Below are 13,521 nucleotides of genomic sequence, written 5' to 3'. Positions count from 1 at the left end.
TATTGAGGACAGCCCAATGTTGGCATGCTTACTGCATATACTCAAGGCTAGGGGGTTAACATTTAAGAAACAAACTGAGACAGGGGAAACTGGCAGGAAGTTCTGGCCTGAGATGCAACAAGAGGCTTTGAGGAGGCCACACTCAGGCGGATAAACGAGAGCTATGAAATGAACTGCAGGCCCAACTTTGTTTGAAGACCCTGTTTATCTGAAGATTCTTGATGATGCCTACAGACAAAACTCTAAAAATAATTCAGGATTAATGGAGGTGATGAACACAGCTAAAACATATGAGAAGATCCAGCAATAAAAATAAGTTTCTGCAATGCAGTGTTTGGTAAGCTGGAGCACACCACACCGTGCCCACTAGCATCTCATGTGTCATCTATGGATGCAGAAAATCATGACTGGATCAGTCAGTCAGTGATGGACAGCAGAAGCATCTCTAGGTAAAGTGCTGTGAACCACTGGAGTGTTGCTCAACACAAATCCATAAAAAAAAACAGTTTTTGTCCAATTTTATTCACTCTGTGCAGACAATATTAATTTGTGAAACATATATTACCCCAGCAAATATCATATTTAGAATGCTCCTTACACATTCAAATTTTATCCAGATAAAAGAGTTCAGCCACAGCATATCATTTGCACAGCTGAGGGCCAGAAGCTGAAACCTGGCACCAGGGAAATAGATTGTTTGACATTTATTTCTGTCACCTTGCTTCTTGAGGTCCTAAGCAAGCAAATGCAGCAGGCAATGTTTGGGAAAAGGCACAAAAGCTTTCAACCAGAGGAAAGGCTATCATGATATATCGCAACTCACATACATGAGGATAACAAACTGAAACCAAGTGAAGGGGATGTGTATAAAATACTTTATTTTCTCATTTTAGTTTTCATATATTCTGCTTTATTTTACACGGAATTGGGGGGTAGCCATGGGTTTGCTATTGGAGACATGCCTCTTCCCTGCTCCCAGTATTCCATTTCAAGTGAGTGCAGCCTGCTGATGGCAGACAGCTTCTCCTACTGGAAGTTGGGCAAAACAAGCTGAGGATTCCTGTTCCAGTTTCCTCTCCAGCTAGCTGGAGGGCAGGAGTGCTTTCCTGTTGCTTCGTATTGCCCTTCATATCACTTCTTCTCACTCCATCCTTTACTGGGACACCCATCTTTTGCAATATCTGTGTCTGGGGACAGATTCTGATTAGCACATCTACCTACCTGGGTCACGTGTAGCAAGGGTGATACTTTGGTCTGATTTGAGTTTAATTAGTTTTTAAAAGTCAAGTCAGGAAATACACTGTGTTCTTAGATTATCAATATTTATTATTTATTGTGGGTTAACCATGTAATAACTATTTGATATTAGCTACATAAACTCGAAATGGTCACATATTAATTACTATTGCTAATAGCACTGATCATGCTTACGAATGAAGTACAATCAGCCTAATGAAATGCCTTTTACATAGTACATTCTGCAATGACCAATGATTGTAATAACAGGGAACAGTCAGCTCGGCAACTGTTCTCATCTTGCATTCTTCCTGTTTCAGGGAACCCTGAAGATGTACAGCATAAAGCAGAGGTCCATGCCTATCATCTCAGAACTTAGGAGGCAAGGGGATCATGATTTAAAGGCTATCCTCTCTGTCTCTGTCTTTCTTTCTGTCTGTATGTACACATGTGCGTGTGCGTATTGTGAAATTGGCAGCAGGGGGAGAGAACCCTAATAAATATGAATTGCAGTTACCTGAGCTAAAACTTGGCTATGATTTATTCTGATAATACCAACTAGTATAGGGCTTTCATCAGAATAAGACAGGTAATTATGTGTTAACTTATGTGTAAAGGCAGCACACACACACACACACACACACACACACACACACACACACACAAATTTTTAGGTGGAGATAAGAATTAGCATTGAATCTGAAGAGAAAAATACATCTCTGCATAACTCCACAATGGATATTCACCAACCAAATATAGACTACTTCAGTGTTGGTTCTGTGAGTGGTACCAAGTTACATTTAGATGTCTTTTTGCAAATTATAGTAAAAGTTAAAGACATAATATAAAACCAGGATTCAGCAGAAGCAACTCTGCCAGATGCTGTTTTCCATATGTTGCTTTCTACTAATTTAAGTCAATAAAGAAATGAAGCTTGGCGAATTCCCTGAAGTAAATGGATTGAAATTCTATTCATTTTTTTTTCCTTTTCAATCATTCTACAACTAGTCAGGAACAGATTAGAAGGGTGTAACATTTCTCACCTAAAGGGGACAGTCCCATGAACAAGTAATTAAAATAATGTCTTGAGGGCTATGGGGGAGGGAGTTCAAGATGTAATAAACTGCTTTGCACCAGGAGTAGAGCTCGTAGGGGAGGGAAACCCCTTATGAAGAACAACTGATAATAACAACAAAGAAGATCCAAGAGGGTAAGAGGGAGAAAGCCTGAAAGGAGAAGGAAGTAAATTTTCTCAAGAGCCCAGACTTTTTAAAGCACATGATAAGCCTAGGGTTCTAAAAGAAAATCCAAAAAGAGATATCAAGCAAGGAGACAGAAGACCTTCCAGAGAGGGCAAGCATGAAAGTCTGCATTGAGAAGCAGCAGTTTATTACTAAGGATGCTAGGCAACCTCAGCAGATCCTACATCTGTGCTATGGTAACTAACACCTTTGTACTTTTAGAGGATTGACTCAATTCCAGAGTCTCACCCTTGCTCACATTACCTCAGTACTGAGATGGTGGGTTGACTGTTGACCCACCACAATCTTAGTTGTTTGTGAGGATCATAAGCTGTAATCCAGGCTTATTGAAATTGCTGGATGCCAGAGTGTCCCCTGCAGGCAGCCTCTGACTTTTTTATAATCCCATCTCCATGCTACAAGACACCCTTCTTGTGCCAGTACAGTTGATAGCTGCCATGGTGGCAACCTGAAGAAATCATAGGAGGTGAAAAGAGAAGTGGGGCCTGAGTTCCAGCAAGTGTCTGCTCATTCCCAAAAAATATGTAGCTATTTCCCATTAGTAGCTCCTCTCCCTATCCAGTGCTACCTCCCCCTTTATTTATTTTTCTCTATATCTGTCACTTGCCAGCTCTTAAGAGCTAAGATTTTATTTGAGATTTATCTTCCATTTCTCATATTTTTGGTTAGGAATGAAAGCTATCTTCACTGGTGAGTTGGTGTTCAGTATTGTTATTAGTTCCACAACTGCAAGTGAGTAAAAAGACCCACTTTTCTGGGGGTGGGGAGAAGATAAACAAAAGCTGGTGACCATCAAATGGATGCTGGTGAGACTTGAAGCAGGTAGACCAGTTAGAATCTGTTCTACTATCCCAGTCAATGGATGATGTGTTTGAATTTGAATAAAGACAATGGAGACTATTCTAGTTAGATTCTCTGATGCTAACTAGATAAAACTCCAACCAGAAGCAGTTTGGAAAGGAGAGGAGTTCTATGGCTTATAGGTTATAATCTTATCATAGAGGAAAACCAAGGAACTTAAGGACTGAAGGCTGAAGCAGTGACTACTTTGCTGGCTTGCTTCCCCTGGCTTGCTCAGCTTGCTGTGTTATAAAATTCAGGAACATCTGCCCAGAAGTGACACAGCCCAAAGTGGGCCAGGCCATCTCATATCAGTCACTAATCAAGGAAGTGCCCCAAGATGTACCCATAGGACAATCTGATGGAAACAATCCTCCATTAAGGTTCCTTCTTCCCAGGCTACTCTACTTTTTGTCAAGTTGACAAACACTAGGCAGCACAGACTTAAAGAAGTTCGAATCCATTGGAGATCAATGAAAAAGGTAATAGGACTTTCTAAAGACTTGCTTGGGGGAAGGAAAGGGGTGTGATAACAAGAATTACTTGTAGGTTCCTGTGAGAGAATGCCTGGGTGGATGGTGGAGATAGACTTTGTCTCCACAGATAGAGGAGACAAGGATGGATTGGCATTAGATTGACATGACAGCTCTAGTTTGGACTTGTCCCTGGCACACTCAAGTGCCAACGGGGAGCAGACATTTGGAGTAGTCTTCAATGCTTTCTCTCAAAGCTGGAGTCAGTTTTTGAGATGACATTGGATACAGAATAGACAAGGAGCAGGTATCGACTGTTCCACAACTAGAGTTGCCTTTTACATTGAGAACCAGGTATGCTGTGGCTGAAGCAAGGTTCGTAGACTTCAGACACAAGATGGTGTCTGAAAGACACCATCAAAAGTCAAAATTCCTACATACTGATTACAAAGATCTAAATGCATTCCTTTTTCTCGACTCAAGTCCACAGGCCAGTGATTTTTCTCTAAACAATCAACTGTGTCTCAAATGCTTGGAATAGCATAAAGTCAGGAACCTAAGATTCTGTGAGAACGGCGCAAGAGGACACACAATGCCTACTGTTTGCTTCCACTATGAAAAATGTATCTTATGTTGTATTAAAATGAGTTTTCGGCTCGCTGACCTTGACCTTGAAGACTTTAGTACTGCTTTGTCTTAATTGCTGAAATGAAAAGTGTCCTATAAATAATCTTTATTCCTCATCAATAAAATGCCAAAGAATAACAAAAAGACTGTTTAAATTTGCAGGTACTGTTTTATTTATTACTAATGTCTCTACTGTGTCAGTTAAAGGAGTATTTCAAAAGCAAGGAAGATGACATTCAAATTTTTTTAGTGTATGTGTATGTTCCTTTTAATATAAAATTTACAGATACAAAATTAGTACTAAATGGCTATGCTAAGAGATTTTATACCTTGTTCAAACTTACATAGTATAATGTTTACACAGCATGTACTGGGTACCTATTTTGGTATCAAGCAGTAGAAAATACTTGTTGGTAGCTGTTGCTACATTTGGAATTAAGCAAGATGACAAATATCTTCCATACTGACCTTTCAACTGTCGCATCTTGTGTTTCATGGTGTCCAAATCAGCCAAAATTTTGTCCCTCTTCAGACAGCCTTGTTTCTTTAATTTTTCTGATTTCCATGGAGCTACAATAAAAAATTAATGTTTTGCGTAGTGCTCTGTTATCAAAAGTAATTCATCATAGGCACCAGTAACTTACAAAGAACTCTCTGCTCTCAAAGACAGATTGAATTAGAAAGATGTAATTAAAGGAGGTGAGGGCTGTTAAAAGAAACTTCATTTGAAAGATGAGCGAGCTTAGGGCATTTCTGTATGGAAAGAGGCGGTCCAGAAATGAGATCAAAACTACTTTATTGTATAGATTTACCATATGCAATAGCCATATTTCATTTCCTGCTTCCACCAACTGTTTGGCTGTGATGAAAGCCTGGCTGGGGACCATTCATTTTTTTAAAAAACATCTACCTACTGCCTAAAGGGTGCAATTCTTAAAAATGAAAATGTGCAGACAGGTCGTCCTCAGTGTGAATTAAACTCATTTGTTATTTTCTAATGGATACCATTATTCTCTGCCTTATACACCAAGCATCTCTTTATCAACTAAACTAGACAGTTCTCCATGCAGAATGCTCCATTCAAGTAGGAGAAAAACAAGCAACAGTGCAAATACATGCAAACAGCTATTTTTGCTCATGTATTAATTGACCGATTGCCTCTCTGCATAAATATGATATTATTATGCTGACATACACCCTCAATTCATTTTCTCATGACATAAAATGTATTTCTCCCCTTATCTACCTACTGTCTATATGAAAGATAAACCAAACACCTTACCATTTAGAGGCAGAAATGGCTCACCACAAGACACCCAAACAGCAACAGGGCGTCTGAGAACATGAGCAAGCAGGGACTTATCTATGCCCTCCACACAATCCAGTCTGCTCTTTGCTTTCATTCTTGAGCTTTCTGGAAAACAAGGGACACATTTACTCTTCTCAATTAATAATGAATGAATATGCTTTTTGAATTAGTGTTTTTCATTATTATTACCCAAACTGGAGCCAACACATACATTTACTCAGAAACTTCGTAGACAACCATAGAATTGAATATCCAAGCAAATATTTTAAAATGAAATAACTCTTTCTTTTAATTATTTTATTTATATACATTATAAATGTTGTCTCCCTTCTCAGTCCCCCTCCATGAGCAACCTATCTCATCCCCCTTTGCCTCTAAGAGGGTGTCCCCCACCCACTCACCCACTCCCACCTTACCCCGCTAGCATCCCCCTTCTCTGGTGCTTCAAGTTTGCACAGAACCAAATATATCCCCTCCAATTGAGGCCAGACAAGGAAGTCTTCTGCTACATATGTAGTGGGAGAACAGACCAGCCCATGTATGCTCTTTGGATGGTGGCTTAGCCTCTGACAGCTCTGAGGGGTCCAGCTAGTTGATAGTGTTGTTCTTCCTATGGGGCTGCAATCTTCTTCAGCTTCCTCAGTCCTTCCCCTAACTCTCCCATAGGGATTCTTGATCTTAGTCCAATGACTGTAAGTATCTGCATCTGTCTCAGTCAGTTGCTGGTTGAGCCTCTCAGAGGACAGCCATGCCAGGCCTGACATCAGCAATAGAGCTGGTTTTTGGTGCCTGCTCATGGGATAGATCCCAAGTTGGGGTGGTCTCTGTATGGCCTTTCCTTCAGTATCCACTCTATTTTTGTTCCTGCATTTTCTTTAAACAGGAACAATTCTGGGTCAAAAATTTTGAGATGTGTGGCTGTCCCCATCCCTCAACTGGAGGCCATGTCTATTTACTGAAGGTGGTTTCTTCAGAAACAACTCTTTTAAAAGTGACTAAAACATGTGAGGCTTAGTGACATAATTAGGCCGAGGAAGAGCTAGGTGATTTTAGCATCTGTGTTCTTTCTGAATTTCAGCATCCATTTATTTAAAGGTCTTCAGTAGAAATTAATGGCATAACACTAACATTCAACTCCATACAAGAACAGTCCATGAATGGTCCTGCCTTGCTCAATGATATGTTCTGAAATATGGGAGAAGGAGGGATGCCATCAAAAAGACACTCTTCGGATAGTTGTGATGAGAGGCAATATTCTGTCCTTCCAAAAGGAATATTTGAAAGTAGAATTTGAAAGAAGCATGTTTGAGATGAAGATCATTTAAAGATGAATGTGAGGCAGAGCTGTGTGCATTGAAATCATCCAGGCATTCAAGATTCAAATCAGTGTTTCTTAAAACTCACGGAGATGATCAAATACTATAATATATACAATTATGCTAAACAAGAGTCATGAGTGAAAGGCACTGGTCAAGCATTGGTTCATGCTCATAAGGACCAAGTAAGTGTAAATTATATTAAATGTATATGTCTATGAACATGTGTATATGTGCATATTTATACATTTGTGTTTTGAATGTGCCCACTCTTAAATTCTTAAAGTAGAGAGAATTAACAGTTAACATGATGTTATTAGGAGGTGGATTCTTTCATTGACTTATTTATATGATATACGCAGATGCCTAGGTATGATTACCTGTGTAGGTACATATTGCTGCCCAGGGTTAGTTTGGGAATGGCATCTTCTGCCATTATCCATCTTAATTTTGAGGTGGTATTACAATGAACTTGATGATAAGACTTTCAGTTTTGCAGGTTGGCCAGTGAGACCCCACAATTTACCCATCTTCGTCTCCCAGCCCTAGAGTTACAGATGTGTGCTACCCTGCCTAGTCATACATGGGCGCTGGGGATCTGAACTCAAGTTTTTAATGCTTGCACAGAGCATTTTATGCACTGAGCGGTTTCCCCAGCACTGAGGTAGGAATTTTTGAAAGATCGTTTTTGGTTTTTGTTTTTATGAGAGCTCCTTTTCTTGAGATTGAGATTAAAATCCTCATAAAGGAGACTTCACAAAGCTCTTTGGCTCTCTTGCCTATTCTATGTGACAACCCAACATGTTGTCCCTCTGGAAGATACAGATTTTGATCTTACCAGTCAACCAAAGCTATGAATGCTTGATTTGAACTCTCCATTCTCTGTGAAAAACATATCTTAAATTTGGAATTGCTATGTCTATTAGGAAAGGAAATTCTAGAATTGTAGAAAGAAACAACACAGGTAAATTCGTAGGTACAGCAAAAGGGTTGAAGCTAATCAGAGCTGTGTGAGCAACACTCAGGTGGGAAGTAGACTGAAGATTTTATTCTAATGTAGGTGATGACTGTGTCTTGCCCCATTGGTGAGAGCTAGACCTCACAGCCTGGGAAATTCATAGCTGGTGCAAAAAGGAAGGGTATGATGCTCAAGTCTCAGCACAGTATGATGTCCAGGAAGTAGGCGAACAGACACATAGTAAGATGTCATAAAATGACAGAGATTTATGGATGATTAGCAGGTCATCTATCTTTGATAGAACAAAATGTATCTCACATTGTAGTTTTTTATTATAATAGAATAAAAAGAAAGGGAACAAAAACTGTAAGCAGATACATCCCATAGTGAATTAAAACTTAAGAAGAAACTGTGTCTGCAGAAGTGGACCAACTAGAATTTCGGTACCATGAAGAAAATGTTGCAAGTCTAGTGGCCAATTACCTTATCTTGGGCTAGTTCTAATACCCCAGAAAAGCCATTCCTCACACAACACTGTATCTGAACTAACATCCTGAGACCAATAGGTAAAAGCATTTTAAAGCCTATTAATTTAACAGACCAGATCACTAGCTTCCATCCATCCAAGGCCTAAGAATGGTATCAGATAGTATTCTGGGCTAGCTTAAAAAAGAGCTCCCTTGCTAGGCATTGGTGAAGCATGCCTTTAATCCCAGCATTCGGGAGGCAGAGGCAGGCAGATTTCTGGGTTCAGGGCCAGCCTGAACTACAGAGTGAGTTCTAGGACAGCCAGGGCTACACAGAGAAAACCTGTCTCAAGAAAGTGTGTGTGGGGGGCTCCCTCCATTTTATTATCTCATGTTCTCATGTAACCATCAATGTATTTTAAATTTGCATTGATTTATGACTTTCTTTGCTTTGTGAAACTATAAAACTGCTTCTGTCTTGGAACATGGAGTTTGGGGTACGATTTGTGTTCCCTAGCTCTGGTTACTCAAAATGGCTTCATATCCAACTATCTCTTACTCCCTTTAATATAAAATTTTCTATGTTTTTTTTTTGTATCAACACTATATATTCACTGGCTTCTCATGAAGCAAGGAATTCTGTAAGGAGAGTGATTATTAGCACACCCAGTTACAAACGAAAGAACTGAGGTAACGATGGATTCCAGAACTTGGCCAGTGTCATTCAGCTGCAACTGGCAAATCTGCGACCTTCTGATTTGCAAACTGCTGTAGTTTGTATACGCTTGGTCCAGGGTGTAGCACTATTAGGAGGTGTGGCCTTGTTGGAGGAAGTGTGACCTTTTGGGGGTGGACTTGAGACCCTTCTCCTAGCCTCATGGGAGGCAGTCTTCTCCTGTTTGCCTTTGGACCAAGATGTAGAACTTTCAGCTCCTCTGGTTCCATGCCTGCCATGCTCCCACCATGATGATAATGGACTGAACCTCAGAACCAGTAAGCCAGCCCCAATTAAACGTTCTTTATAAGAGTTGTCTTGGTCAAGGTGGCTGTTCACAGCAATGGAAACCTGAATTAAGAAACAAACCAAAGCTGGCATTCAGGACAGGAGTAGGAAATCCCACACTGAGAGCACACTGCTGCATCACAACTGGCAACACTGGCTTGTGTTTAACAAAGCGTTGTACATGGTGCAGCCCCCTCCCTTAAACTGTAGATAGTGTGGGACATAGAGAGGTGTGGGCAGACAGTTATGATAAGATGTTCTAGGAGCAGTATGGAAGGAGCATTCGCTTGAGCTTCTGGGATTTCACAGAAGCAGTGGGAGCAGCAAAGTCGGGGAGGGAAAGCAGAGGGTCGGAAAATTACAGCCAGGGAGACCCTCCCTTCAGCAGTAGAAAGAGATCCTCGCTGACCTAGCAATAATTTCTTCAGTGCCCCCAGTTGGTTTGGGTTCTGAGTTTTAGAAGAAAAGGTGTTAGTGCTTTACAAAGTAGTTAAACTATTAGTTTTATGAATTGATTTATTATTTCAGTTCTAAAGCTGGAATATACATTCTTTCATTTTACTTATTCAAAAAGGCAAGGACACCATGAAAATCTCATTGATACTCTTTGAACCATTTACCAAAGTGGCTGGCTATAATTTTGAAATTCTTGCTGTGGTGACTAAACAAATCATATTTAACCTTTACATAGTGAAGCATAGATAAAATCAACTAATGTCTGTAGGTGTTAACCAACCTTCTGTAGTTTGAACAGCTATGTCTTCTGTCCCAACAGACTCTGTGCTTTTCTTTTGCCCCGTAGGGTCTGTCTGGATAAGTTGTTCACCTATAGCCCACAGAACCAAGCCATCCAAGGTGAGGATGGTAGTTCCATCTCTGGTGTAGATTTTGGAAGCTGCTCTGGTGAGTTGAAGTCGTTCTGTGCACTCTGCAAGAAGCTACACATCACAAGTGGTAAAGAACTGATCGGAGGAGCTAGAGCAGTAGCTCAGCACTTACAGGCACTCGCTGCTGTTGAGAGAACCCAGGTTCTGTTCCCAGAACCCACAGATTCTTTACAACTGTGGATAACTCTGTTTCCAGGGCATCCAGTGCCTTCTTGTGACCTCTGAGGGCACCAGGCATGCATGAACTGCACTTACATGCAGGTAGAACACATAAAGATAAAACTAAATAATATATTAAAACACTAACAGGAAATAATGATGACAGTTGAAATCATAACATGGTATTTGCAATTGTAGAAATCTGAGAAAATCCTTTATTTTGAGAAAACACACACTGAATAACTACTGATGTTGATTTTTTATTACAGGTAACCTTCTATGTCTTGTTGCTCTAATTTAACATGAGTCAAAGCTGGCTTTGAACACCCTTGACTCTGAAGCTGCAGCCCAGCTGCTGATGTATTCCCTACCAAAATATCTCATTTAAAGTCTGTAACTTAGAAATTTACTTTCATTTTGTCGTATGATAAGATATGAAATTTTAATGCTGCAAATTGGTGAATAGTTTTAAATAAGCAAATAGTTAATTTTCTAACCCAAACCTGCCACAAATTATCACCCATTAAGACATTGTGCAGATGGGAAAACAAATCATAAAGTCAGCCTTGTGGGCCAACAAGATGCTTCAGAGGTTCAATTGCCTGCTACAAACCCAATGAGTTAAATTTAATCTCTGGAACCCTTGTAGTGGAAAAAGGGAATCATTTCCCTAAGATTGTCCTTTAACATGCATGCATACACACACACACACACACACACACACACACACACTATAAAACCAAACAAGGTAAAAAGGGAGGGAGGGAGACAGGGAGGAGAGAAAGAGAGAGAGAGAGAGAGAGAGAGAGAGAGAGAGAGAGAGAGAGAGAGAGAGAGCAAGAAAGAAACTTTGCAGCCTTAGGTAAATCTTGGTGTTGACTTCTGTGCTTTGACTTTTCCATTGAGCAAGAGTTTTTGTTTTGAAAAGATTTATTTTCGTGTTTAATTATATTTGTAATTGTGCATCTCTGTGTGCACCTAAGTGCAGATACCCCAGGAGGACAGAGGGGGTGTCAGATCCTGGGGAGCTAGAGTTATATACAGACGGTTATGAGCTACCAGATGTAGCATGAGAAGCAAATTCATGTTCTTATCTGAACAGTATCTAGGTTCTGCCAGAGCCTGACAAATACAGAGGCAGATGCTCAGTTAGAGCCAATCATTGAAGTGATCATGTGGTCCCCAATGGAGGACGTAGAGAAAGGATTGAAGGAGCTGAACAGGTTTGCAACCCCATAGGAAGAACAACAATATCAACCAACCAGAGCTCCCAGCGTGAAAACCACCAACAAGGAGTACACATGAAGGAACCCATGACTCTAGCCACATGTGTAGCAGAGGATGACCTTGTCAGGCATCAATGGGAGGAGAGGCCCTTGATCCCATGAAGGCTGTTTGCCCCAGAGCAGGGGAAGGCGAGAGCAGGAAAGCAAGAGTGGGTGGGGGTACACCCTCATAGAAGCAAGAGGAAGGAGGATGGGATAGGGAGTTTCAGGGGAGAAAGAATGGGGAAAGGGGTTAACATTTGAAATGTAAATAAACAAAATATTCGATAAAATAAAAGCCAATTGTTTTCAACCCCAGTGATGATTGAAGAGGAAGGTGTGGGGAGTTGGCAGGGAAATGCTATATTGTACTTAATCTTACCTATAAAATACATTACTAAAAGTGTTGGGTGGGTTGCTGAGACAGAATTATTACTTTGGGACTCTCCTCTCTTTTATGACTATTCAGCCTCCAAGAAAAGCACAGTCTTTGGCAACTTGAGATGCCCCAACTTAAAAGTGAAGTGAAACAAACAAACAAAAACAGTGAAGTAAAACACCTTGTCAGCAAACACTTGTTCAGATGCTTCTAATGCTAAATAACGTAGCTTTTTTTTTTCAGACCATTCATGCAGATTGAAGTGCACAGAAAGCAAGGAGGAAAAAGCCATTCTTTGCATCACAAGGATGAAGACTTTCTGGTCGGTCTCTTTTCCCTCTTCCTTTACAAAATCTTTACTCTGGGGCCAGTTGAAAATCAGCTCATTGGATTCTCACTCTTTCTAACCTGGTATTCAGAGAAACAACAACGAGGAGGAACGCCTACAGGAAAATGGGAATCTTGATCCTACCAGCTTAAATTTGTGGATGTAGACAAGGATGTCTATTGCTCACTTTTGGGGTGATTCTAATCAGGACTTGCCACCACCATTATCCCTAAGATCAGACATGGGGTTGTAGTGATAGCCACTTACCCCATGGAATGTTCCAGCCACAATTAACTTCCCATTCCGATATCCATCCCCATTTTTGTATGCGGTTATTTTCACCACCTTCTGGTACGAAGCTACCGCACCACCGTGAGATGGAGTGCATGCGCATGTCTTCATCCGTAAAGATGACAGACGCTTTTCATAATATCTTAAAGTGTCTTCAGCTTCGGAAGAAGATAAATCAGCCTGGTTTGTTTAAAAGAGTGAATGTTAGCTGGGCATGGTGGCACACGCCTTTAATCTCAGCACTCGGGAGGCAGAGGCAGGCAGATTTCTGAGTTCAAGGCCAGCCTGGTCTACAAAGTGAGTTCCAGGACAGCCAGGGCTTTACAGAGAAACCCTGTCTCAAAAAAACAAAAACAAAAACAAAAAGAGAATGAATGTTGACATAAATCGTGTTATTTCCTCTTTGTTATTTTGTCATGTTTCTACTCCTCATTTAAAGTCTGTATGGATGTGTATGTGGGTGGCACCTACACTTGGTAGCTCTGTCTTCATGTACTGTAGATTCTTTTTTTTTTATTACATATTTTCCTCAATTACATTTCCAATGCTATCCCAAAAGTCCCCCATACCGCCCCCCACTTCCCTACCCTCCCAATCCCATTCTTTTGGCCCTGGCATTCCCCTATATTGGGGCATATAAAGTTTGCAAGTCCAATGGGCCTCTCTTTCCAGTGATGGCCGACTAGGNCATCTTTCGATACATATGCAGCTAGAGACAAGA

The 13,521-nt window shown here is 40.6% G+C and overlaps 1 protein-coding gene across 1 annotated transcript in view; it reads right to left on the bottom strand.

Moving 5' to 3' along the window:
* The window catches only part of Dcdc1 (doublecortin domain containing 1), a 361,410-nt gene that overhangs the window by 15,353 nt on the left and 332,536 nt on the right, over positions 1–13,521 (bottom strand). The window contains 4 exon segments of the mRNA XM_029468240.1: positions 4,907–5,008; positions 5,721–5,852; positions 10,228–10,429; positions 12,777–12,980. Of these exon segments, the coding sequence (XP_029324100.1) occupies positions 4,907–5,008; positions 5,721–5,852; positions 10,228–10,429; positions 12,777–12,980 (640 nt within the window).

This window comes from Mus caroli, chromosome 2, assembly GCF_900094665.2.
Source record: "Mus caroli chromosome 2, CAROLI_EIJ_v1.1, whole genome shotgun sequence".
Taxonomy (NCBI): domain Eukaryota; kingdom Metazoa; phylum Chordata; class Mammalia; order Rodentia; family Muridae; genus Mus; species Mus caroli.
This window is presented reverse-complemented; position numbering and strand designations above follow the sequence as displayed.